The following is a 27858-nucleotide window of genomic DNA, read 5'->3' as shown; positions in this document are numbered from 1 at the left end:
TGGTGAGGGAGATAAAAGTCTCCAACTTCAGCGATTTTTGCAATTCGTTCCAGTCACAGGCAGCAGAGTACTGGAACGAAAGGCGGCCAAATGAGGTGTTGGCTTTAGGGATGATCAGTGAGATACACCTGCTGGAGCGCGTGCTACGGATGGGTGTTGCCATCGTGACCAGTGAGCTGAGATAAGGCGGAGCTTTACCTAGCATGGACTTGTAGATGACCTGGAGCCAGTGGGTCTGGCGACGAATATGTAGCGAGGGCCAGCCGACTAGAGCATACAAGTCGCAGTGGTGGGTGGTATAAGGTGCTTTAGTGACAAAACGGATGGCACTGTGATAGACTGCATCCAGTTTGCTGAGTAGAGTGTTGGAAGCCATTTTGTAGATGACATCGCCGAAGTCGAGGATCGGTAGGATAGTCAGTTTTACTAGGGTAAGCTTGGCGGCGTGAGTGAAGGAGGCTTTGTTGCGGAATAGAAAGCCGACTCTTGATTTGATTTTCGATTGGAGATGTTTGATATGAGTCTGGAAGGAGAGTTTGCAGTCTAGCCAGACACCTAGGTACTTTTTTTTTTTTTTTTTTTTTTTTTTTTTTTTTAACCTTTATTTAACCAGGCAAGTCAGTTAAGAACAAATTCTTATTTTCAATGACGGCCTGGGAACAGTGGGTTAACTGCCTGTTCAGGGGCAGAACGACAGATTTGTACCTTGTCAGCTCGGGGGTTTGAACTCGCAACCTTCCGGTTACTAGTCCAACGCTCTAACCACTAGGCTACCCTGCCGCCCCGTACTTATAGATGTCCACATATTCTAGTTCGGAACCATCCAGGGTGGTGATGCTAGTCGGGCATGCGGGTGCAGGCAGCGATCGGTTGAAAAGCATGCATTTGGTTTTACTAGCGTTTAAGAGCAGTTGGAGGCCACGGAAGGAGTGTTGTATGGCATTGAAGCTTGTTTGGAGGTTAGATAGCACAGTGTCCAATGACGGGCCGAAAGTATATAGAATGGTGTCGTCTGCGTAGAGGTGGATCAGGGAATCGCCCGCAGCAAGAGCAACATCATTGATGTATACAGAGAAAAGAGTCGGCCCGAGAATTGAACCCTGTGGCACCCCCATAGAGACTGCCAGAGGACCGGACAGCATGCCCTCCGATTTGACACACTGAACTCTGTCTGCAAAGTAATTGGTGAACCAGGCAAGGCAGTCATCCGAAAAACCGAGGCTACTGAGTCTGCCGATAAGAATATGGTGATTGACAGAGTCGAAAGCCTTGGCAAGGTCGATGAAGACGGCTGCACAGTACTGTCTTTTATCGATGGCGGTTATGATATCGTTTAGTACCTTGAGTGTGGCTGAGGTGCACCCGTGACCGGCTCGGAAACCAGATTGCACAGCGGAGAAGGTACAGTGGGATTCGAGATGGTCAGTGACCTGTTTGTTGACTTGGCTTTCGAAGACCTTAGATAGGCAGGGCAGGATGGATATAGGTCTGTAACAGTTTGGGTCCAGGGTGTCTCCCCCTTTGAAGAGGGGGATGACTGCGGCAGCTTTCCAATCCTTGGGGATCTCAGACGATATGAAAGAGAGGTTGAACAGGCTGGTAATAGGGGTTGCGACAATGGTGGCGGATAGTTTCAGAAATAGAGGGTCCAGATTGTCAAGCCCAGCTGATTTGTACGGGTCCAGGTTTTGCAGCTCTTTCAGAACATCTGCTATCTGGATTTGGGTAAAGGAGAACCTGGAGAGGCTTGGGCGAGGACCAGCGGGGGGGGGGGGGGCGGGGCTGTTGGCCGAGGTTGAAGTAGCCAGGTGGAAGGCATGGCCAGCCGTTGAGAAATGCTTATTGAAGTTTTCGATAATCATGGATTTATCGGTGGTGACCGTGTTACCTAGCCTCAGTGCAGTGGGCAGCTGGGAGGAGGTGCTCTTGTTCTCCATGGACTTCACAGTGTCCCAGAACTTTTTGGAGTTGGAGCTACAGGATGCAAACTTCTGCCTGAAGAAGCTGGCCTTAGCTTTCCTGACTGACTGATGATTTGTACCCCTATTTTTACAGTACTGTACCCTGCATCTCACAAACTTGTCCTTTGTCTCTGTGATACTGTAATTCGTGTTCTTTGTTGATATGAACCTGCAACCAGTCAAAATCTATTGAGCAGTCAGTACTGTTAATAAATGGAAAGCACAATGTTCAGGGCCATACAATTTGTCCATTGTACAGTATACAGCCTACAATGCACTGTACTACAGTATCCATTCTCAGACTTTCTCCTTCCCACCTTCAACAACCTGTTTGCTCTCTGAACTGGCTTATATTGGTTGTGTCGCATCATTTGAAACAGGTTAAATCAATTTTGAGTGGTTGTGTTCAATCAATTACATATGTTCTCTATTTATATTTGACTGTTGCCACTTGTGTTTACCAGTATGGATGACATGTGCATTAGAGTGCCGAATGTGTTTTGAGAATGAGAATGTGTTTAGAGTTTTGCTGAAAAGTCTAAGTGAGATCTGCAAATTGTGTTTTACCATGTGAAATGGTTTAAGGTATTGACAACAGACAGCATAATTAGCTAAATGAGTCCAGGCAACTGAGAACTTTTTTCAGCCAATGGGTTTTAGTGTTATAGCAATTGAGAAAAACTGTAACATCTCTGCAGTGTGGTATGCTGCTGGCTCTCTCTCTCTCTCTCTCTCATGTCACACCCAATGACATGGCCTGATATACACTTTTTATGGTGGGTGGATTTTTGTTGTTGTTGTGATCCCCATCAGCTGCTAACAAGGCAGCAGCTACTCTTCCTGGAGTCCAAACACATTAAGGCAACAACATCTCCTCCCCGCTGATCCTCAACACTGGGGCCCCACAAGGGTGCGTTCTGAGCCCTCTCCTGTACTCCCTGTTCACCCACGATTGCGTGGCCACGCACGCCTCCAACTCAATCATCAAGTTTGCGGACGACACAACAGTGGTAGGCTTGATTACCAACAACGACGAGACGGCCTACAGGGAGGAGGTGAGGGCCCTCGGAGTGTGGTGTCAGGAAAATAACCTCACACTCAACGTCAACAAAACTAAGGAGATGATTGTGGACTTTAGGAAACAGCAGAGGGAACACCCCCCTATCCACATCGATGGAACAGTAGTGGAGAGGGTAGCAAGTTTTAAGTTCCTCGGCATACACATCACAGACAAACTGAATTGGTCCACTCACACAGACAGCATCGTGAAGAAGGCGCAGCAGCGCCTCTTCAACCTCAGGAGGCTGAAGAAATTCGGCTTGTCACCAAAAGCACTCACAAACTTCTACAGATGCACAATCGAGAGCATCCTGGCGGGCTGTATCACCGCCTGGTACGGCAACTGCTCCGCCCTCAACCGTAAGGCTCTCCAGAGGGTGGTGAGGTCTGCACAACGCATCACCGGGGGCAAACTACCTGCCCTCCAGGACACCTACACCACCCAATGTTACAGGAAGGCCATAAAGATCATCAAGGACATCAACCACCCGAGCCACTGCCTGTTCACCTCGCTATCATCCAGAAGGCGAGGTCAGTACAGGTGCATCAAAGCTGGGACCGAGAGACTGAAAAACAGCTTCTATCTCAAGGCCATCAGACTGTTAAACAACCACCACTAACATTGAGTGGCTGCTGCCAACACACTGACATTGACACTGACTCAACTCCAGCCACTTTAATAATGGGAATTGATGGGAAATGATGTAAATATATCACTAGCCACTTTAAACAATGCTACCTTATATAATGTTACTTACCCTACATTATTCATCTCATATGCATACGTATATACTGTACTCTATATCATCGACTGCATCCTTATGTAATACATGTATCACTAGCCACTTTAACTATGCCACTTTGTTTACATACTCATCTCATATGTATATACTGTACTCGATACCATCTACTGTATCTTGCCTATGCTGCCCTGTACCATCACTCATTCATATATCCTTATGTACATATTCTTTATCCCCTTACACTGTGTATAAGACAGTAGTTTTGGAATTGTTAGTTAGATTACTTGTTGGTTATTACTGCATTGTCGGAACTAGAAGCACAAGCATTTCGCTACACTCGCAATAACATCTGCTAACCATGTGTATGTGACAAATACAATTTGATTTGATTTGATTTGATTTGATCACACACACAAAAACCAAATAAAACAGTACATCATATACCATTGCACCAATACATATATCTACAATACAAAATGCATAATAGCATCATACGGTGATGTTACAATGTGCGTGTATGTAGAGTGCGTGTGCTAGCGTGTGTGTGCGTATGCGTGAGTGTGTGCCTGGATGTGTGTGTCTCTTCACAGTCCGCGTTGTACCATAACGTGTAGTTTTATCAATTAAAAAAAAATCAGATTTAACTGCTGGCATGAGATACTTGATGTGGAATAGAGTTCCATGTAGTCATGGCTCTGGACTTGAGGACTGTGAAGAGACCCCCGGTGGCATGTCTTGTGGGTTTTGCATGGGTGTCTGAGCTGTGTGCTAGTCGTTTGAACAGACAGCTCAGTGCTTTCAGCATGTCAATACCTCTCACAAAGACAAGCAGTGATGCAGTCAATCTCTCCTCTACTTTGATCCAGGAGAGGTTGACATGCATGCCATTGATGTTAGCTCTCAGAGTACATTTAAGGGCCAGCCGTACTGCTTTATTGCCTATGTCTCTCTTTGTGGCCCTTGACCATATGACTGGGCAGTAGTCCAGGTGCGATAAAACTAGGGCCTGTAGGACTTGTTTTGTTGATAGTGATGTGAAGAAAGCAGAGCAGCTTTTTTATTACAGACAGACCTCTCCCCATCTTAGCTACCGTTGTGTCAATATGTTTTGACCATGACAGTTTATAATCCAGGGTTACACCAAGCAGTTTAGTCTTTTCAACTTGTTCATTTTCCACAATATTCATTACAAGATTTAGTTGAGGTGTAGGGTTTAGTGAATAGTTTGTCCCAAATACAATGCTTTTAGTTCTTGAAATATTTAGGCCTAGCTTATTACTTGCCACCCATTCTAAAACTGACTTCAGCTCTTTGTTAAGTGTTGCTGTGATTTCACTTGCTGTGGGTAGCTGACGTGTATAATGTGGAGTCATCAGTTTACATAGACAAACAGACTTTACTCAATGCCAATGGCAGGTCATTAGTAAAACATTGAAAAGTAAGGGGCCTAGACAACTATCCTGGGGAATGCCTGACTCTACTTGGATTATGCTGGAGAGACTTCCATTAAAGAACATTCTCTGTGTTCTGTTAGACAGGTCACTCTCAATCCACAATATAGCAGGGGATGTAAAGACATAACACATACGTTTTTCCAGCAGCAGATTATGATCAATAATGTCAAAAGCTGCACTGAAGTCTAACAAAACAGCTCCCGTAATCTTCTTATTATACATTTCTTTCAGCCAATCATCAGTCATGTATGTAAGTGTGATACATGGTGAGTGCCCTTTCCTACACTGTAAGCATGCTAAAAGTCAGTTGTTAATTTGTTTACTGTAAAATATCTTTGATTCTTGTAAAACACCAACAAAATCTAAAGTTTACTAAGGGTTGGTAACAGGCTGTTTGGTGGGCTGTTTGAGCCAGTAAAGGGTGCTTTGTTATTCTTGGGTAGTGGAATTACTTTTGCTTCCCGCCAGGCCTGAGGGATCACACTTTCCTGTAGGCTTAGATTGAAGAGATGGCTAATAGGAGTGGCAATATAGTCTGCTATCATCCTCAGTCTTTTTACATCCAAGTTGTCAGACCCAGGTGCCTTGTCATTGTAATTTCTTCACCTCTTCCACACTCCCTTTACGGAATTCAAATTACAATGCGTATCTTTCATAATTTGGTCAGTTATGAATGGACGTGCAGATTCAGTTTGTTGTTGGCATGTCATGCACATTTTGCCAATGAAAGAATCATTAAAGTAGTTGGCAATATAAGTGGGGTTTGTGATGAATGAGCCATCTGATGCAATGAAGGATGGAGCTGAGTTGACCTTTTTGCCCAACATTACATTTAAGATGCTCAAAATATTTGTACTATTATTCTTTATATTGTTCTTTATATTTGCTTATTGTTTGACATAACTTGTGTGTTACTTCAATACGTGTTGCCAGGGGCTACCTATGATTGGTAGAGAGAGAGCCCACCGGTTGTATCAATGTTGTTTCCACATCATAACATTTTTTAGTTGATCAATGTGATGACGCTGAGTCATCGTGAAAAAAATGTATTTGGATTTGAAAAAAGTCATCGACATTTTTTTTTCACCTAACTTTAAAACCCCAAATCCAATGACATGGTGACATTTTTTAATTGATTTCACCAAATGTAAATCAAAATCAGACGTTGAATTTGTAGAGGGGTCGCCCTGCCCCCACCCCCTACATCCCCCTACATCCGTCACAAGAAAAAATTTGCCCAGCGATCGTGATCCCACCTCTGTAGCACTGACTGAGGCAATGTCCCAACTTTCTCACATAACAAGAGAGCAATCAATCAAATGTCAAAGTCAATCAAAGTTGTTTCTGACGCAGAAGCAGTGATTCTCTATCTTGTAAAAATTGTTGGTTGAAAATATGTGTCCTTTAGAGCCTCTCTTTATGTTTTCTTTCAAATGTTCTTATCATCTATGCTCAGGCTACGACCTGAATGGCACTCTATTCCCTTCATCAGTGTTTCCCAACCCTGGTGGGCCTCCAGTACCCCCAACAGTAAACATTTGTATTGTAACCTTGGACAAGCACACCTGAATCCACTTGTCAACTAATCATCAAGCCCTCAATGCGCTGAATGAGGCTTGAATGAGTGCTTGTTCAGGGCTACAACAAAAATGTGTTCTGTTGGGGTTACTGGAGGACCAGGGTTGGGAAACACTACCCTACATCGTGCCCTACTTTTGACCAGAGTCATATGGGCCCCGGTCAAAAGTAGTGCACTATACAGGGAATAGGGTGCCATTTGGGACACACATAAGTATGGTGTGTCTGTGTCAGTGTTCTCTGAGTATTGATACTGGGTATTGATACCAACTCTGTAATGTTAGACTGGAAGCCCGATCAGGTTCACTTCCCTCCTCTTCCATAATGCCTCTACAGCAGGTGCCTGCCTACACCATTGACTATGGGCCTGTTGTTATTGCACTCTCAGCTTTATGTGTGTGTGTCACTCACACTCCGGTCACACTCTTCTTCTCCCTCTTCCTCTTCATGCTCTCTCTTCTCTCTCTCTCTCTCTCTCTCTCTCTCTCTCTCTCTCTCTCTCTCGCTCTCTCTCTCTTCTCTCCCCCCCTCTCTCTCTCTCTCTCTCTCCCCCCCTCTCTCTCCCTATATCCATTTAACCCTCTCTCTCTCTCTCTCTCTCTCTCTCCCTATATCCCTTTACCCCCCCCTCTCCCTATATCCCTTTATCCCCCCTCTCTCTCTCTCCCTATATCCCTTTAACCCCCCCTCTCTTTCTCCCTATATCCATTTAACCCCCCTCTCTCTCTCTCTCCCTATATCCCTTTATCCCCCCCTCTCTCTCTCCCTATATCCATTTATCCCTCTCTCTCTCTCTCTCTCCCTATATCCCTTTATCCCCCCCTCTCTCTCTCCCTATATCCCTTTATCCCCCCCTCTCTCCCTATATCCCTTTATCCCCCTCTCTCTCTCTCTCTCTCTCTCTCTCTCTCTCTCCCTATATCCCTTTACCCCCCCCCCTCTCTCTCTCTCTCTCTCTCTCTCTCTCTCTCTCTCTCTCTCTCTCCCTATATCCCTTTACCCCCCCTCTCTCTCTCTCCCTATATCCCTTTACTCCCCCTCTCTCTCTCTCTCTCTCTCTCCCTATATCCCTTTAACCCCCCCCCCCTCTCTCTCTCCCTATATCCCTTTAACCCCCCCCCCCCTCTCTATATATATATATTTATATACAGTATATATATCCCCATATCCCTTTATCCCCCTCTCTCTCTGCTCAGGGGCACCGGTGTTGGAATGCTGGTTGGGATGGTTGAGGATCTAACGCTAGAGTGGTGCTCAGAAGGCTGTGACTGAGCAAAGCTGGGATAGAACCAGAGATAGGGATAACTAAGTGCTTGGACAGTAAGAGCTGGGAATGAATAGGATAGAGCTTGGATAGATTGGGCCCCTGCTCCTCTCTCTCAACGACCTCTTTTTGCATTAGCTGTGACCCAGAGATGGAGAGACACAGGGGAGTAGAGAGTTTGACCAGGGTCAGGGAAGACCAGGGGAGATGAGAGTTGTAATGAGCTGATTAAACCAGGGATTTACCCTCCTTTAGGGGTCTGGGTCGGTGAACTATAGTACCACAGAGAGAGAGAAGGGAGGTGGGGGGATTAATTTGGATTGCTCACATCTCTGAAAATAAAGTACATGTGTGTGACCACTCTGACCATCTCTCCCTTCCTCTCTCCAGGGCTCCGGTAGGACCCCTAGTGGTGAGCCATCCCCCCCAGCAGACTACCTCCCTGTGGGCCAGAAGACCGAGGCTGTGGTCCATGCCATGAAGGTGCTCGAGGTCCATGAGAATCTAGAGAAGAAAATCCCTGAAGACTATGACAAGGACCTCAGTGAGAAGGAGAAGGCCATCGTCAGGGAGATGTGTAACGTAAGGAACTCTCTCCTCCCACACGACCTTTCTCATCCCTTTAACCCCCCCCCTCTCTATATATATATTTATATACAGTATATATATCCCTATATCCCTTTATCCCCCTCTCTCTCTCTTATACTCTTTCTGTCTCTCCCTCACTCGTTTCCTTTCTTCTCTCTTCCTCTCTCCCTCTCCTATCCCAAAAAGCTAATAATGAGAGCTAGATGAAGATACGAGGGGCCTGTCAAGTTGCAGCTTTCTCTCTCTCTCTCTCTCTCTCTCTCTCTCTCTCTCTCTCTCTCTCTCTCTCTCTCTCTCTCGTTCTCTCTCTCTCTCGTTCTCTCTTTTGTTCTCTCTCTCTCGTTCTCTCTCTCTCGTTCGCTCTCTCTCTCTCTCTCTCTCTCTCTCTCTCCTCCCCATTTCTGTTTGTTTGCCTGTCAGAGTCACAAGCATGCCATCACTTTGACGGAGGGCAGTGTTTAAATTATTACACAATTACCCTCCCTCCCTCCCTCCTCCCTCCCTCTCACCTCTCCTCCCCCTTTCACCCCCTGGCTTCCAGCTGCTTTAATTGGAGGCTCCCATAAAGGAGCCGTAGTATTAACGACGCACTTGTCTGCACCATTAAAATAACTTCACTGGGAGAAACAATGGAAGCTCCTGTTGAGGCCTTTTAAGCTTCCGAGCTCTATTCTCCATGCTATATACACCTTCCAGGCCTAGGATAGGACAGGATAGGGCAGGACAGGGCAGGATAGGATCGGAAGGCTAGGAGGATTGGACTATGGAATAGAAGCTACAGGCCCCTCCCCATTCTCTCATCTCAACATCACATCCTACTTCCACCCCCACAGGTGTAGGCTCAAAATGGCATCCTATTTCCTTTATAGGGCACTACTTTTGACTAGAGCCGATAGGGTTAGTGTAGTATAAAAGGAATAGGGTATCATTTGGGCCACAACCATACAGCCTGAGACAGTGGAGTGGGGTCATCTGGGACTCGTGTGATGACACTTTTCTTGCAGGGACGACCCCAGGCCCTTCTAGTCTTTCAGCACTAAGCGATGCCTGTTGGTTTCTCCGGACAGAGCTCTGTACATGGAAGAGACACAGAGAACATGGAGGCACAACGCAACCATTTATAGTGGAGTATCCCATCAAGCATAAAGAGATAAATACACCAACATCCTGGTGAGGTCTATGTTACATAGTCCATCTCGGAGCTGGGAGTCATGTGTTTTACAGCTGTTGTCTTGTCCCTACGGTTGAATCGTGTGCTCAGATTATGTGGAACATACATTTTTGTAGGCCGTTATTGGATGGCTGGATTGATGGATTCCAGTCTCTGTGACCTCCCTTTGTAGACCCCAACAACACACTGGTCATAATAAAATGTTCTACAATAAAAAGCTTTGTGTAACAGTGTTTTCAAACCTTATTAGTGTAATTAGTACTAAATGTCCCTTCCACCTGGCATTTCTAGAGGCCCTCACTCATCTTAAAGGGCTGGATATGCTGTAGCTAGTATATCCATTGTATGACAGTGTTGTGTAACAGTGTTTTGTGTCCCCCCCCCCCCCCATTTCCTGTCCTGTGTTGTGTTCTCAGGTGGTGTGGCGTAAACTGGGTGACGCTGCGGGCTCCAAGCCGTCAATCCGCCAGCATCTCTCTGGGAACCAGTTCAAAGGGCCTTTGTAGTCCCTAGGACGACATTATCCAGCACTCAAACGAGACAAACGGACAGACAAATAAATAAACAACAACAACAATGGATCCTCAGCACTGACTGGACAAAGGGACACATCTCAATTGACCCTCTCCTACTCTCTCAGCACTGTGACCGTGGCTAGATGATCCAGACAAACCCTAACCTAAACCCAGCCCACTGCCTCTGCATCTGTGATATCCATCTTTGGCCTCCCTTAACCTCATGCCCTGGTGGATATTGGAATGGTGACCTGACCTGGGTAGTGGCTACAGGCAATTTCAGATTAGGGCAAAACAGACTGTGGCGACGAATGGTTCGAAACAGCGGGTGGCTGCCTTCATTTTCTGTTCAATGCCTGACTATTCTACATTTTGAATCGCCACCGTCACTTGACAGTTATGGTGTGTTTTTGAAGAAGAGGAAGATGAAGGGAGGATAGAGGTACGAGGCATGCATTACCAACTAAACTCTCCCTTACAACCTCACAACCAGTCACGACAGTACTGAGCTACTATACCTGTGACCTGTTCTACAGTACTACACCTGACAGTCCCAACCAGTCACGACAGTACTGAGCTACTATACCTGTGACCTGTTCTACAGTACTACACCTGACAGTCCCAACCAGTCACGACAGTACTGAGCTACTATACCTGTGACCTGTTCTACAGTACTACACCTGACAGTCCCAACCAGTCACGACAGTACTGAGCTACTATACCTGTGACCTGTTCTACAGTACTACACCTGACAGTCCCAACCAGTCACGACAGTACTGAGCTACTATACCTGTGACCTGTTCTACAGTACTACACCTGACAGTCCCAACCAGTCACGACAGTACTGAGCTAGAGCACTACACCATCTCCACCCAACGTCTCTTTTTGTGTTTGTGTAAATGTTCACCTACCAAGTGTTCAGGACTGACAACCACTCTAGGACGGACTATTCTACTGGAGGCCCTGTTCTGTTCTTGACTTTGCTTCCATGACTTCTCCACAGGCCACTGACTGACAACTGACTGACAACCTACTTTTAATATGAGGAAAAATCCTGGAAATGTTCTGATGTAATTTCCTTTGGTGTATAGTCACAAGCCATAGGTTTGCATGACTTGAAACCTAGCTGCTGCAGCCTACTGTTTAATAGTGTCGTCCCCTTTTTGCCTGAGCAGGAAGTATGTGTTCAAGTGTAGACAGAATTGATTTCAAAGTGTTCAACTCAATTCTAGCACCAAATCAGTTATGTGTAACAAAACATAGCCCTGTTTAAAAAAAAAGTTATAATTTAAGACCGTGTTTGTTTGCGCCTCAAATGGCACCCTATTCCCTCTACCAACACCATATAGGCATGAGGGTGCCATTTCGGATGCACACGTTGTAACTAAGTACAGAAAGTGGAACACTGAGTTCAGTTTCATACCCTGTGTTTCGAAAGTTTTCTCCCAGGCAGAAAGCTTATAGCCTGGGTAGGGTCTGTTTATGCTCTCCTGCCAACTCCTAGAATTGTCAAGCCAAAATGTGTATATTTTAGTCATGTAGCAGACACTCTTATCCAGAGCAACTTACAGGAGTGAGTTCATACATTTTCTCATAAGAGTCCCCCGTGGGAATCAAACTAACAACCCTGTTCTTGCAAGCACCATGCTCTACCAGTTGAGCCATACAGGACTTGACAATGTCTGCAATGGAGTTGGCAATAGGACAAACAGTTCTCGGACCAGGCTTGAAAGCTTAGCCTGTCAGACTATTAACTGAAACCTTAAGTCGAGGGAGAGGTTTTGGTTCATGCATAATATAAGGTGGCTTCTGATGATTGATCATGGATTAGAACGTCAGGATCTTGCTAGATGGAAGTGGACTTTGAATTCAAAATCTGAATTTCTAATGTATGACAATCCTTGAAACGGTTTTGAAAACAGCTGTTATTTTGACCCGTCCTAACTTTTCCTCAATGAGCTCTTATAGGGACCATACCTTATGAAGTCTCATTGGAGACTATGTACACTACATGAGGTCTCTTAGCTTGGTCCGATGTATACTTTATAAGGTGTCTTAGCTGGCTCCTGTACATTATGATGTGTTAGGCCCGATGTGTGCACAATGAAGTCTCCTAGAGTCCCTATGTCTGCTCTATAAAGTCTCATAGCTGTCATCTCTATAGTAGGACTTCAGTGTACAATCCACTGACACGCGCCGATTATGTTGACATCGATTAAGGCAGCCCCCCGCACCGCTCTTGGGTTGGGTTAAACGCGGAAGCCACATTTCAGTTGAATGCATTCAGTTGTACAACTAACAAGGTATCCCCTTTCCCTTTCTCCCTCCCCTTTCCCTTTCTCCCTCCCCTTTCCCCCACTGCGTAGCTAAATGAAGCTTCATAGCTGTGTTCTATACTCTGTGGCACCTCCTAGCTGATTGCTGTGTATTTGAGTCTTCTCAGTATTGTATGGTGAGGGCTAATAGATAAGCTACATAACATTGCCATGAGACTGACATAACAGATGACATAACGGATGTCATTAAGAGTTATAGCAACATAACAGACGGATGTCATTAGGAGTAATAACATACACTACATGAGCAAAAGTATGTGGACACCTGCTCGTCGAACATCTCATTCCACAATCATGGTCTTTAATATGGAGTTGGTCTCCCCTTTGCTTCTATAACAGCCTCCCCTCTTCTGGGAAGGCTTTCCACTAGATATTGGAACATTGCTGTGGGGACTTGCTTCCATTCAGCCACAAGAGCACTAGTGAGGTTGGGCACTGATGTTGGGCGATTGGGCCTGGCTCGTAGTCGGCGTTCCAATTCATCCCAAAGATGTTCGATGGGGTTGATGGCAGGGCTCTGTGCTGACCAGTCAAGTTCTTCCACACCAATCTCGACAAACCATTTCTGTATGGAATTTGCTTTTGCATGGGGGCAATGTCATTGCTGTAACAGGAAAGGGCCTTCCCCAAACTGTTGCCACAAAGTTGCAAGCACAGAATCAGATTCGTCTGTCGGACTGCCATATGGTGAAGTGTGATTCATCACTCCAGAGAACGCGCTTCCACTACTCCAGAGTCCAATGGCGGCGAGCTTTAAACCACTCCAGCTGATGCTTGGCATTGCACATGCTGATCTTAGGCTTGTGTGCGGCTGCTTGGCCATGGAAACCTATTTCATGAAGCTCCCGACGAGTTCTTGTGCTGAAGTTGCTTCCAGAGGGAGTTTGGAGTGTTGCAACCGAGGACAGACAATTGTTTCGCGCTACGCGCTTCAGCACTCAGCGGTCCCGTTCTGTGAGCGTGTGTGGCCTACCACTTCGCGGCCGAGCCGTTGTTGCTCCTAGACATTTCCACTTCACAATAACAGTACTTACAGTTGACTTAGCAGCTCTAGCAATTTGATGAACTGACTTGTTGGAAAGTTGGCATCCTATGATGGTGCCATGTTGCAAGTCACTGAGCTCTTCAGTAAGGCCATTCGACTGCTAATATTTGTCTGTGGAGATTACATGGCTTTGTGCGCAGTTGTATACACCTGTCATCAACTGGTGTGTGGCTGAAATAGACGAATCCACTAATTTGAAGGGATGTCCACATACTCTTGTATATATAGTGTATGACTGTGTATATGATATCTTACCTATAGGGGTTCAGGAGTTGTATGTAAAACGAATGAAGTCTGATAGCTGAGCTGAGTTGTATGCATATGTAAGGCCAGTGAATAATGTATATGAGTACTCATAAGAGTCTTATATACTGTATGAGTTCTCTTGGCTAGTCTGTGGTCTGAATAGGCAGTTATGAACTGTTAAAAGACACTTGCTGCATTCTCTCGGATATGTGTTCTAAAATCTGAACTAAAGGTTTGCTGTCAGATTGGTAAATTAATCTGAATTGAGTTTGACACATTGTCAATCTATATAGGGGTATAATAAATGTATACCCTTTTTTTGTGTTATACATAAGGCTGTGTATAAATGTACGTTTACACATCCCCATGAATTCTGGGTAAAAAGCATTCTAATTGGAGAGAATATACTGTATTGATAGCAAAATATATTTTGGGCAAAGCCAGCCTGTCCCCTTATTCCCCATTTAGTGCTCTACATTTGACCAGAGCCCTATTTACCTTGGTCAAAAGTAGTGCACTTAATAGGGAATAGGTTACCATTTGGGATGTATCCGCTGTGTTTCAGTGTTGTTGAGGAGTCTGGATGCAGCAGGTGACTTTGAACAGTGACAGACTGACTGTGTGTTTGACCGGTCTCGTAACGTACAGTGTAAGTGCTGTGTGAACAAAATGAGCAGGAATCAACAAGGAAAAGCTTCATATATAATATATGAGGTATATTCCTGATATATGAAGATAATTCTGTTTGAATCGAGGACCTCGATAAAAGCATACACTGTTCTGTACAGTGTCGTCTTTAATCGTCCGGCATTGATGACTAAGGAGTTTCCTAACGGAAAACTGTATGAAAAAGTGTCCATACACACTCAAAGTCTTCACAAATTAAACTTTTGCAAAAGTGACCTTGTTCTTAAACAGATAAGTCTACACGCAACGACTGACTTTTATATTTGTTCATTTGAAAGCACAAAGTTATGATTAAAAGTTTGACTATTTTCCTATTGTTACATTCAAACACATTGCTTCTTTATTCTCTCTATGTTGAACCGGTGATGTCCTTTTTTTCAGCCTCTTTTTCTGTGATACATAGTTTAAGGTATCCTAGGATATACAGTGCTATGTACATACATACGTAGTACTCCTGTAGCATACAATGAACTAGCATGCCTTTATATGTTTTTCACAAGCTGTATGTAGCTGAAATTGGACTGTTATTTTAGCAAATTTAAAATGTGACAACTGAGGTAAGCCGCTTTCAAATTTTTTGAATAAAATGGAAGTATACTTTCTTTTTAACCCCTGGTGTGTTTGTCAGTTGTGAATGTCGATGAAAGTGTAACTTGGTGATTCCTGTATATACAGTCCGGGTCAAAAGTTTGGACACCTATTCATTCAAGGGTTTTTCTTTATTTTTTACTATTTTCTACATTGTAGAATAATAGTGAAGAAATCAAAACTATGAAATAACACACATGGATTCATGTAGTAACCAAACAAGTGTTAAACAAATCAAAATATATTTTATATTTGAGATTCTTCAAAAAGTAGCCACACTTTGCCTTGATGAAAGCCTTGCACACTCTTGACATTCTCTCAACCAGCTTCATGAATGGAATGCATTTTTAAAAGTTAATTTGTGGAATTTATTTCCTTCTTAATGCATTTGAGCCAATCAGTTGTGTTGTGACAAGGTAGGGGGGTATACAGAAGATAGGCCTATTTGATAAAAAACCAAGTCCATATTATGGCAAGAACAGCTCAAATAAGCAAAGAGAAATGACAGTCCATCATTACTTAAAGACATGAAGGTCAGTCAATCTGGAAAATGTCAATAACTCTGAAAGTTTCTTCAAGTGCAGTCGCAAAAACTATCAAGCACCACGATGAAACTGGCTCTCATAAGGACCGTCACAGGAATGGAAGACCCAGAGTTACCTCTGTTGCAGAGGATAAGTTCATTAGAGTTACCAGCCTCAGAAATTGCAGCCCAAGTAAATGCTTCACAGAGTTCAAGTAACAGACACATCTCAACATCAACTGTCCAGAGGAGACTGTGAATCTGTCATGTATTGTCATGTTGTGTCCTGTTCCTGTTCTTTCTCTTCACCCTGTCTCCCTCTGCTGGTCGTATTAGGTTACCTTTTCTTCCCCTCTTTCCCCCAGCTGTTCCTTGTCTTCTCTAACTACCTCGTTCACCCCTTTTCCCACCTGTTCCCTTTTTCCCTCTGATTAGGTCTCTATATCTCTCTCTGTTTCTGCTTCTGTCTTTGTCGGATTCTCGTTTGTGTTACTCATGCCTGAACCAGACTATCGTCGTGTTTGCTGCAACCTTGTCCTGTCGGAATCTGCCTGTTCAGCTAACCTTGTCCTGTCCTGTCGGAATCTGCCTGTCCATCTGAGCCTACGTGTGTTTCGTCATTAAAGAAACTCTGTTTTGTTAATTCGCTTTTGGGTCCTCATTCACGCACCTGACAGAATCAGGCCTTCATGGTCGAATTGCTGCAAAGAAACCACTACTAAAGGACACCAATAAAAATAAGAGACTTGTTTGGGCCAAGAAACACGAGCAATGGACATTAGACCAGTGGAAATCTGTCCTTTGGTCTGATTTCCAACCGCCTTGTCTTTGTGAGACTCAGAGTAGCTGAACGGATGATCTCCGAATGTGTGGTTCCCACCGTTAAGCATGGAGGAGGAGGTGTGATGGTGTGGGGGTACTTTGCTGATGACATTGTTGCTGATTTAATTAGAATTCAAGGCACACTTAACCAGCATGGCTACTACAGCATTCTGCAGCGATATGCCATCCCATCTGGTTTGCGCTTAGTGGGACTATCCTTTGCAAGCCCCCCCTTTTTTCCCCCAAACATAACAATGGTCATTATGGCCAAACAGTTCTATTTTTGTTTCATCAGACCAGAGGATGTTTCTCCAAAAAGTACGATCTTTGTCCCCATGTGCAGTTGCAAACCGTAGTCTGGCTTTTTTATGGCGGTTTTGGAGCAGTGGCGTCTTCCTTGCTGATCAGCCTTTCAGATATATGACTCGTTTTACTGTGAATATAGATACTTTTGTACCTGTTTCCTCCAGCATCTTCACAAGGTCCTTTGCTGTTCTGGGATTGATTTGCACTTTTCGCACCAAAGTACGTTCATCTCTAGGAGACAGAACACGTCTCCTTCCTGAGCGGTATGACGGCTGCGTGGTCCCATGGTGTTTATACTTGGGTACTATTGTTTGTACAGATGAACGTGGTACCTTCAGGCATTTGGAAATTGCTCCCAAGGATGAACCAGACTTGTGGAGGTCTACAATTTTATTTCTGAGGTCTTGGCTGATTTTATTTTGATTTTCCCATGATGTCGAGCAAAGAGGCACTGAGTTTGAAAGTAGGCCTTGAAATCCATCCACAGGTAAACCTCCATTTAACTCAAATGATGTCAATTAGCCTATCAGAAGCTTCTAAAGCCATGACATTTTTCTGGAATTTTCCAAGCTGTTTAAATGCACAGTCAACTTAGTGTATGTAAACTTCTGACCCACTGGAATTGTGATACAGTCAATTGTCAGTGAAATAATCTGTCAGTAAACAATTGTTGGAAAAATGATTTGTGTCATGCACAAAGTGGATGTCCTAACCGACTTGCCAAAACTATAGTTTGTTAACAAGAAATTTGTGGAGTGGTTGAAAAACGAGTTTTAATGACCCCAACCTAAGTGTATGTAAACTTCCGACTTCAACTGTACACACACACACACACACACACACACACACACACACACACACACACACACACACACACACACACACACACACACACACACACACACACACACACATACACACACACACATACACACACACACACACACATAAAAAGAGAAGATGAAAAGATGGCTAACAAGCAACCTTCAAATTTAAGGAAGAGAGGAAGGATGCCTTTACTAAAGTGTTCATTCAGTACTGGTACTGTATGTATATATGCATACACATATATTCACAAAACAGAGGCTGGGCGATCATTTTGTTATTGTTTCATCAGTGGATTTGCCCTTTAAACAGCTGCATATCATCAAGGTATCAAAGTGGCACCAACAAAAAGGTCAACAATAGGCCTATAGCAAATGCAGCATATGGCATTCATTTTTCACATGTAAATAGCACTTTTCAGTAGTGCTCAAAGCATGCCATTCCATGAGCGTAGCATTTATTTTTCAACTCAAATCATTGAGCCCAATCAGACAACAAAATCATAAACAACAGAGTAGGGCTGGCTAATAAGTTCTTAGTTTTGGGGTTATGCTCAGGTAAAACAATTTGGCTAATCTATACTACCATATTTCTAAGTCCTATTCTTGAAGATCAAGGGGTATAACATTTATTGGAATGACTGGAATTCTGATAGACTTTGTTTTTTAATGTAAAGATAGAATTTAATCGTATTATTATATGTGGTAGCATGTGATGGGTTAGAAGAAGGCTACATAACCAACCCATAAAGTAAAATTTTACATCAATGTATGGCCAATTATGTCAACTTTAACATTGATTTATCCTGCAGTAGATGTCACTCAATTACACACATTTTTGTCTTCTTCTAATTCATCTTAAGGGGAAAGTAATCTAAAAGTAACTGAATGCAATCAGATAACGTTACTGATTTTGGGTAATCCAAAAGTTACTTTACTGATTACAATTTTGGACAGGTAACTAGTAAGTAACAGATTACATTTAGAAAGTAAAAAAAAGCCACCAGATTTGCCAGACCTTGCTGTGAGATGTTACCCCACTCTTCCACCAAGGCACCTGCAAGTTCCCGGACATTTCTGTGGGGAATGGCCCTAGCCCTCGCCCTCCGATCCAACAGGTCCCAGGGATTGAGATCCGGGCTCTTCACTGGCCATGGCAGAACACTGACAGTCCTGGCTTGCAGGAAATCACGCACAGAACGATCAGTATGGCTGGTGGCATTGTCATGCTGGAGGGTCATGTCAGGATGAGCCTGCAGGAAGGGTACTACATGAAGGAGGAGGATGTCTTCCCTGTAATGCACAGTGTTGAGATTGCCTGCTATGATGACAAGCTCAGTCCGATGATGCCTTGACACACCGCCCCAGACCATGACGGACCCTCCATCTCCAAATCGATCCCGCTTCAGAGTACAGGCCAAACCGTGACTCGTCAGTGAAGAGCACTTTTGCCAGTCCTGTCTGGTCCAGCAACGGTGGGTTTGTTCTCATAGGTGATGTTGTTGCAGGTGATGTCTGGTGAGGACCTGCCTTACAACAGGCCTACAAGCCCTCAGTCCAGCCTCTCTCAGCCTATTGTGGACAGTCTGAGCACTGATGGAGTGATTGTGCGTTCCTGGTGTAACTCGGGCAGTTGTTGTTGCCATCCTGTACTTGTCCCGCAGGTGTGATGTTCCGATCCTGTACAGGTGTTGTTACAAGTGGTCTGCCACTGCGAGGACGATCAGCTGTCCGTCCTGTCTCCCTGTAGCGCTCTCCTAGGCATCTCACAGTGCTGACAGTGCAATTTATTGCCCAGGCCACATCTGCACTCCTCGTGCCTCCTTGCAGCATGCCTAAGGCACGTTCACGCAGACGAGCAGGGACTCTGGGCATCTTTCTTTTGGTGTTTTTCAGAGTCAGTGGAAATGCCTCTTTAGTATCCAAAATGTTCATAACTGTGACCTTAATTGCCTACCGTCTGTAAGCTGTTAGTGTCTTAATGACCGTTCCACAGGTGCATGTTCATTAATTGTTTATGTTTCATTGAACAAGCATGGGAAACAGTGTTAAAACCCTTTATAATGAAGATCTGTGAAGTTATTTGGATTTTTACGAATCATCTTTGAAAGACAGGGTCCTGAAAAGGGGACATTTCTTTTTTTGCTGAGTTTATTTTGATTTGTTTAACACTTTTTTGGTTACTACCTGATTCCATATGTGTTTTCATAGAGTTGATGTCTTAACTATTATTCTACAATTTATAATATAGTTAAAATAAAGAAAAACCCTTGAATGAGTAGGTGTGTCCAAACTTTTGACTAGTACTGTATATACACATACTTACACATAAATAGCAGTGAGTACCCAAGTGTCATACTTGAGTAAACGTAAAGATACCTTAATAGAAAATGACTAAATTAAAAGTGAAAGTCACCCAGTAAAGTATAACTTGAGTAAAAGTCAAACATTATTTGGTTTTAAATATACTTAAGTATCAAAAGTAAATGTAATTGCTAAAAAATACTTAAGTATCAAAAATCAAAGTATGATCATTTCAAATTCCTTATATTAAGCAAATCAGACAGAGGTTAGTTTTTTATTTTTACAGATATCCAGGGGCACTCTCCAACACTCAAGACATAATTTACAAACAAAGCACGTGTTTAGTGAGTCCGCCAGATCAGAGGCAGTAGGGATGACCAGGGATGTTGATAAGTGTGTGAATTGGTCATTTTTTGTTTGCTAAGCATTCAAAATGTAACGAGTACTTTTGGGTGTCAGGGAAAATGTATGGAGTAAAAAGTACATTATTTTCTTTAGGAATGTAGTTTAGTAAAAATAGTAAAGTACAGATACCCCCCACAACAACTTAAGTAGTACACTGATAAATAGAAGAGATGGCTAACAAGCAACCTTGATCAAATTTAAGGGTGGAAGGATGCCTTTACTAAAGTGTTCATTCTGGGCCTCAATTTAAGTGGCTTGACAAGGATGCCCCCAACTGGCTAATCCATCTAACGACAGGAAGCGTGGGTGAAAGACTATAGGAATCATGTACACAATAGGATTATTTTTGTATATTTTTATTGTCACACATTGAAAAAATAATTGAACAACTTTAGAAAAAAACTAATGTTTAATGCCAAGTAACTTTGCTTAGAGTAACGTTTCACATATTACAAACAAACTAAATAACAATGGAAGTTCACAAGGTATAATGAAAAGACAACTTCAACATTTAAAAAAGTACATTTTAAACCATTAATTCATGGCAGTGCTGCACTCTTAGAAAAAAGGTCTTCAAAAGGATTCCATGGCTGTCCCCATTGCAGAACCCTTTTGGTTCCAGGTAGAAACCTTTTGGTTCCAGGTAGAACTCTCTGTGAAAAGGGTTCTACATGGAACCCAAAAGTGTTCTACCTGGAGCCAAAAATGGTTCTTCAATGGGGACAGCCAAATAATCCTTTTAGGTTTTAGATCGCACCTTTTTTTCCCTAAGAATGTGCAAGCATTAAACATACTTTTTTTTTCAACAACAAAACATAAAACGTCCAAACACCCATAAAAAGGTGTGTTTATTTAAAGTGTGTGAGTTTCTTGTGTGTGTTTGTCCTGTGTGTGCATCATGCAAGTGTGTCTTTATGTTCCAGTCCATGCACAATGCTACAATGGTAGACTATTCATTGACATTAGAATATAATACTGGTTTAGTAGTGTGTTCCAAACAGAAAGGAATGCATGTGGAAGATACTGTACATCCAAGCCATGGAATGGTTAGAGTGGAGCTGCCATTTTCCTTTTTGGTCCCGACCATTCTTTCCTACATTTGTACAGCAAGCTAACCTAAAAGTTTTCATATAAAAAAATGACAAACATGTTACTAAAAAGGCTAATATAAAAACAGCCATAGTACAACAAACACACCACATTATGTATTTCACGTTAACTAACTTGTGCAATGGAAGTTAATGGTTGGTTCTTGATGAGGTGTGGCTGTGCTGTTTGGCTTGTTGGAGATGTAGGGTTGCAAAATTCTGGTAACGTTCCCCAAATTCCCAGGGTTTCTAGAAATCCAGGTTGGAGTCCAGATTCCTTGGTTATTCCTTACGATTCCAGGAATGTTCCAACCGGGATTTCTGGATGACCTGAGAACAGTACTTAAATTTTGCAACCGTAAGATGACAGCTTCAGAAAACTAGAGGGAGTACATGAGGCCGGTCTCCCCAACTGGCCTTGCGTTAACTGTGTTCCCCATCACTAAAGCTGTCTGTCAGTAACACTGGAGACTCCTGTCTGCTGTAATAGGACTAGTGTTGGTTTGGCACATCCAGTCTCACCCCCATCACCTCATCCACGCCCCCTGACTCATGCCACCGATGGGGGGCATGCCAGGGGGCAGCGGAGGGGGTACCTGGCCCTGTCCTCCAGGGGGTGGGGGATAGTTGCTGGGAGGGATGCCCATCACAGGCGGGTATTCCCCGTGTCCGGGGGGCATGCAATGAGGGGGCGGGGGAGGGTAGCTGTGGTTGTACCCCGGCGGGGGGTAGGCGGGGGAAGGTGGAGGGAGGTTGGGTGGAGGGTAGGAGGCAGAAAGTGGAGGACCAGGCGGCGGGGCGTTAGGGGGGTAGACGTGGCTGTGGTAGGCCAGGGGAGGGCCATAGGATGGGGGGATGGTGCTGTAGGACGGCCCCTCTGTCTTCATCATCGACTGGAGGCTCTGGAAACCCTCTCCTGACATGTAGGAGCTGGAGGTGGGGATGCCCATGATGTAGCTGGACGGGGGCGGTGGAGGGGGGCGGTGGGGAAGCGGGGGAGGCTGGTGGAGGGAGGCTGAGTGGGGGGGAGGTGGAGGTCCTTTAGGGGGCTCCGCTGGGCCTCCTGCCCCAGTTGGGTCTGTCTCTCCTGGGAGAGGGGCGGAGGGGTGGGAGGCTGGAGGCTTGCGGTCTACAGGGAAAAGAGAATTAGAGAACCAATAGAGAAACAACTGAATCAAACCACTTAACCGCTAACAAAGGCGCCATTTAACCGCTAACAAACACAGCCCCCTTCCTAGACGGGTCACGTAAACAAAGCTGTCTAGCGAACGGTGCTGTTTCGAAAGCAGAGTAGTTTAACAGCTGATAAGGTCATTATCAGATTAGGTAGAGAGGTCAGACAAGGCATACAGTAGAGTAGCAGAAGGATGGGGTTATATCCTGTCCACCATGGCCATATACCACCATTGGCCATATACCACACCCCCTAGAGCCTTATTGCTTAAGTATCCCCTAACTATGTAAAAGCTTGTGATTTTAACCTGCAGGTTTACAGGGAATCCCCTACACCAAGTCTGATATCGAATCTAATAAGTGCTCATCATACAGTACTTCTGCATCATCTAACCTGTCGCCGAGGGTCTAAACCTGGCCTAGACGCCTCTCGTTCTCTCAGCCAATCAGAGGAGAAGTCAGAGCAGACCAGTTCATACCAGCAGCTAACCACTTCTTCCTCCCCAGCTCAGCTAGCTCCTTCGGGGGCTGAGGGGACAGACTGGAGGGGACCAGGGGCTTCTCAGAGGCTGTGTCCCAATTGGCTCTATTCCCTATCTACTGTAGTGGACTACTTTTGACCAGGGCCCGTAGGGCTCTGGTCAAAAGTAGTGCACTATGTAGGAAATGGGGTGCCATTTGGGACGCATCCAGAGGGCTTCTCAACCACTTAGCAGGAATGCCATGTGTCAATCTATTCAGCAACATGAGACGTTACAGTAGGGAGTGGAGTGGACAGATCTGTGGAGCATTTACACCAAATCAATTCTTACGCGGTGCAATAAGTATTTCCCATACGAGAATAGCAGAAGGAAAAACAATAAGGCTAATGGACATGGGCCTGTCTTCATAACACTTCAGGATAGGATTTATTTCCTTGAGTTTTCTTTTACATTTCGATCTACGGATATCCCCTCTGGAAATCAACAGGTGCGGAAGTTGTTGCACTGGTGTAGAGGCTTAGTGAATCTGGCTACTAGCGTGGTCGTCTTGTGAGCGGACCAGGGTAGGGGACTCACCTGAGGGGGGTTGTGATGTGGGTAGAGGGGGCATGGGAGGCTCCAGCCTCGGGATTTTAGAGCCCACTGGCTCTGGAGAAGAGAGAGATGGAGAGACAATAAGTCATACTCTAACATACCTACTGTTATGAATCCTTTTAAAATGAATATTGGCAGCCATACGCTTCCAATATATTAATCTACTGTCTCAGCCAGAGAAAAGGTTGTGCTCACCAGGTGCCTGGCTTTCTTCTTTAGGAGACAATACCTAAACAACGACATCAACAAGGGAAATGGGTGTCAAAAACGAAAACAGCTCAATTTAGTGCCTGTGGTCATGAAAATAACATGGTGCATGGTGCCTGCCCTCACAACCTTTAAACTGGGTGTCAGACTCACGTGGGCTCGTTTGAGCTGGCGAGGAGGGCTGGTCTGGGGCGAGACCTTCTTGCTGAGTGGTGGCGCGACAGGGGGGCTGGGGAGCGGGGGCTGGGAGAGGGCCTGCAGCTGCTGAGGGGTAGGGGTGGGGACGGGGATAGGCGGGGTCTTATCGCTGGGGGTCTGGGGCATCTGCTGCTTGCCCTGGGAGTACAGGTCTAGGATCTGGTGGCAGATGTCTATGGAGCAGAGGAGGAAGTCATTAATGGGAAGTGCATTTCATAAGTATGGATGTAAATGATAGAGTACCACAGTATGGTTATCAAAACATCACGCCAGCGTAAGCCAACACAAAACACAGCCCTTATTTTAAATGTTTCTAAAATCCCCTATGGGGAAAAATGTATGGTGGAATGTGATTGGCTACGAAAAGCCAACTGACATTTACTCCTGAGGTGCTAACCTGTTGCACCCTCGACAACCACTGTGATTATTATTATTTGACCCTGCTGGTCATCTATGAACATTTGAACATCTTGGCCATGTTCTGTTATAATCTCCACCCGGCACAGCCAGAAGAGGACCGGCCACCCCTCATAGCCTGGTTCCTCTCTAGGTTTCTTCCTAGGTTTTGGCCTTTCTAGGGAGTTTTTCCTAGCCACTGTGTTTCTACACCTGCAGTGCTTGCTGTTTGGGGTTTTAGGCTGGGTTTCTGTACAGCACTTTGAGATATCAGCTGATGTAAGAAGGGATTTATAAATAAATTTGATTTGGAAAAATTATTGGAACCATTTCCCTGTTTGACCGCTAAGTTATGGGTATTATATCTCCTCCACTGTGGGGCTCTATAACACTGCAATAAGCAAACAGCCCACAAAATGAAGTGTTAATCAAAGTGGTGTGAAAGAGACCTTTGAAAGAGGCATACTTTTGTCTTTAAAGTCTAAAAACAGCCTTACACAAATGACGAAACCAGAGAAGTGCTCGAGAGAGAGAGAGAGATAGAGAAGGAGAGAACAGCCAGTACCACCTTCCAGCAGCTCCACTGGGACATCCTGGACAAACTGTTCCCACCATCGCCGTGAAGACTGCTTGGACGTCCACTCCTGGATGTCAAACTTACACAGCCGGCCGGCCAGGTACATGACTGCTACAGCTATGATCTCTGGTTCCCACTGTAGGGACAGCATGGTGCACAAGCTGGGGGGAGGAGAGGAGAGACGCATGTGTACATCAATTACAGGGCACATATTAATAAAGCCTCTCAGAGTAGGAGTTCTGATTAAGGATCAGTTTTGCCTTTTAAATCATAATCAATAAGGGGGACCTGATCCTAGATCAGCACTGATTGCATTATAATACACACATGGATATCACTGTTCTTCCATGGTTCTGCCAATTTAAGCATTCCATGTTCGGCTTGTGTAACTGCTCACCTGTCATTCACAAAGGTCCAGGCCATCTGAACTAGCTTCTGGACTTTGTTCTTATCACCTGAAACAGATCGGAAATACTTCAGATCTGTGAACAGAAAGAGGTGGATGAGTTTAGGGGTCGTTTTCATTCAGACAGGGTAATAATAGACTAGATCAGATTAGGATTATATCATTGTAGATTAATTGTAGTGCCTGATTCACATCATTGGGCCGACCCCCTTCACATTGTCTTTTGCAGCACATTTCCAGCTACCATAGTGAACAGGTAACCAGGCCAGCCCATCATAGATCATAGCATAAATCAGGGTTGCCAAATTTTGGAAACTTTCCCAAAACGCCCAGAATTCCCGGTTGGAGGATTCCCGGATTTCCTCCTTATTCCCATCTTGGAATATTCCAACCAGGATTTCTTGAAAAGATGAGAATCTTAGGAAAGCTAGTGGAATTTTGCAACACTAATCAAGCATATGCATCCGTGTACCTTTGAGCTGCTTGGCATAGCGGAGCAGGAACTGGTATGGGTGCTCCACCTGCAGGTCGAATTTAATGGTCTGCAGCAGGATCCTCTCCAGGACCATCACCTCCTCCTGTACAGGAACAGAGTCATGGACAATATTGTGACCATGAAGTGTTTTGGATACAGACCCTGTCCTTCCCAGGGAGGGAAATATAATTCACTACCTGGTCAGGGGTCACAAAACCTTACACTAGCAACTGAAAATGAATAGATTTAATGCAATGTACGGGGTTCCCTCCATATTATAGTACCAACATAGATGCAGGTATTACCGTCTTGTAATCCAGGCAATTGTCAAAGTTTACACACTTTAATGAGGCACTCACCTTTGGGTCATCTCCAAACTGGGCGAACTGTATGTCATTCAGCAGGCTGCGAGCCGTCTTGATAATGTCTTTACACTTCTTTGGGGTCTCTTCCACTTTACCGGCCAGGAATAGACAGCAACCCCCAGTCACCTGTAGTGACATAACATTCGTCAACTGGGTATATACAGCCGAGGCAAGGAGATATAACACAGCCACAGATGAACAGGGGAAGGCCTTTTCAACCGGTGACAACGACTTCCATTGGAAAAGGCTCATCTAAACCATCTTTAACATAGCTAAGTCTGGTCAAAAGCTAAATCAGTCAAATCAACCCGACTTATCCATATTACAGGGATCTAAACTTGAGTTAGTCAAAAGCAAGAGGTGTAGATACAGTGTGAATACTTACATATCTGGGGAACTGCTTGAAGGAATGAAACATGTAGAAGCGATGGAAGTATATGATCCCTGTAGCCAACGTGTCATAGTGTCTGATCACAGGGTTAAGGAACTGAAGAGTTACTGTAACCGTGACGTGGATAATAAAATGCTGCATTGATCAATCTGAATATAATCTGGCACTTGTGAAATAACAAACAATGCATTATTCTAACAGAACCATGACGCTGCACCAGTTTACTCTCCTGGCTGCCAACACAACCAACCCATCAAAAGAGACACCAGATCATGCATATTTGCACACAGTTGGTGTGTGTTCGTTGCTAATCAATGAAGGAAGGATACAGTCCCAGGCGCGTGCCCACGTCGAAGATGAATCGAGCCCCCTCTCTCCGGTACCGGGCCTCGGTGGCCGGGTCCAGGCCCTCGGACTGGGAGGGTGTGTGAGCCAGGTCCTTCTTGTCCCAGTACCAACATGGCTTGATGTGATCCAGACTTGCAGCTGGATTTCCAGGGATCGAATTCTCCCTGTATTCTTTCATTAACTATACTAGCTAAATTGTAGAAGCCTCGCTAGCCAACTAGCCCCTGCACACTGTACCCTGTTGTCAGCTTCCTAAGACAATAATTAGCGATGAAAGGGATGTAGCACAGCGATGCTATCTATCTCTTTTTCACTTGAATAACCTCGCTAGTTACAGCTAGCTGCAGAAATCGTACAATTATTTCATCCATTCAATTAAAATAGCTACACTCGTATTGACGTGTACCGCGCCATATCTAATTCATCAAAATATGAAACAATCAAATGGGGCGGACACGTTGTTCGTTTCAAGATCGTCGATTGCCATCTTTGTCAACAAATCATGTCGCCTGAATCGTAACCATTTATGGAAATTTTCAGTCCCTAAAGTAAACTTCCAATCACAAACCACGAAGGGGTGTGTTTTGTGTTTATGTTGCGAAGCCAAACGTTCCATTCGCGAGTGGCCAACTGACTGTTCGTATGACCAATGGAATTGCGGCAAACCTGATCCTTTCAACCAATCCGTATAAAGAACCCGTTAAAAACGTTGCATTTTCGAAGCCAGTTGGATTTTTAA

The 27858-nt window shown here is 44.5% G+C and overlaps 2 protein-coding genes across 4 annotated transcripts in view; one reads left to right on the top strand and one right to left on the bottom strand.

The window, feature by feature from the left end:
* Positions 1–11164, top strand: part of ccdc85ca (coiled-coil domain containing 85C, a) — a 56505-nt gene extending 45341 nt beyond the window's left edge. The window contains exons 4-5 of one of the 2 annotated variants that reach the window (XM_036954644.2): positions 8450–8641; positions 10235–11164. In XM_036954644.2, the coding sequence (XP_036810539.1) occupies positions 8450–8641; positions 10235–10324 (282 nt within the window). In that variant the 3' untranslated portion in view covers positions 10325–11164. The remainder of the gene's footprint in view (positions 1–8449; positions 8642–10234) is intronic. The other variant, XM_036954646.2, reaches the window with a different exon arrangement.
* A 9588-nt stretch (positions 11165–20752) lies between these two features.
* Positions 20753–27763, bottom strand: LOC110497653 (cyclin-K). 2 transcript variants are annotated; one of them, XM_021573912.3, is made up of 10 exons: positions 27101–27763; positions 26766–26847; positions 26375–26506; positions 26013–26118; positions 25532–25616; positions 25126–25295; positions 24117–24334; positions 23952–23985; positions 23739–23810; positions 20753–22636 (listed from the first exon to the last, which is right to left on the bottom strand). In XM_021573912.3, exons 1-10 carry the CDS (start codon positions 27295–27297, stop codon positions 22035–22037), a joined length of 1698 nt encoding a protein of 565 aa, XP_021429587.2. In that variant the 5' UTR covers positions 27298–27763; the 3' UTR covers positions 20753–22034. The 2 variants fall into 2 exon arrangements, with proteins under 2 accessions (XP_021429587.2, XP_021429588.2); XM_021573913.3 differs by having other exon boundaries at positions 25532–25589; positions 27101–27697.
* Between the last annotated feature and the right edge of the window lie 95 nt (positions 27764–27858).

Source organism: Oncorhynchus mykiss, chromosome 19 (genome assembly GCF_057628025.1).
Source record: "Oncorhynchus mykiss isolate SJ-2025 chromosome 19, ASM5762802v1, whole genome shotgun sequence".
In the NCBI taxonomy this organism is placed as follows: Eukaryota; Metazoa; Chordata; class Actinopteri; order Salmoniformes; family Salmonidae; genus Oncorhynchus; species Oncorhynchus mykiss.
The sequence above is the reverse complement of the archived record's forward strand: the minus strand, read 5'-3'. Positions and strand labels throughout refer to the sequence as shown.

Coding starts and splice junctions, on each gene's coding strand:
- LOC110497653 (XM_021573912.3), bottom strand. CDS start 27,297: ATGAAAGAATACAGGGAGAATTCGATCCCTGGAAATCCAGCTGCAAGT. Junction 24,335..25,125: donor CCCAGTGGAGCTGCTGGAAG/GTGGTACTGGCT, acceptor TCTGCTCCATAG/ACATCTGCCACCAGATCCTA. Junction 23,811..23,951: donor AGAAGAAAGCCAGGCACCTG/GTGAGCACAACC, acceptor TCTCTTCTCCAG/AGCCAGTGGGCTCTAAAATC.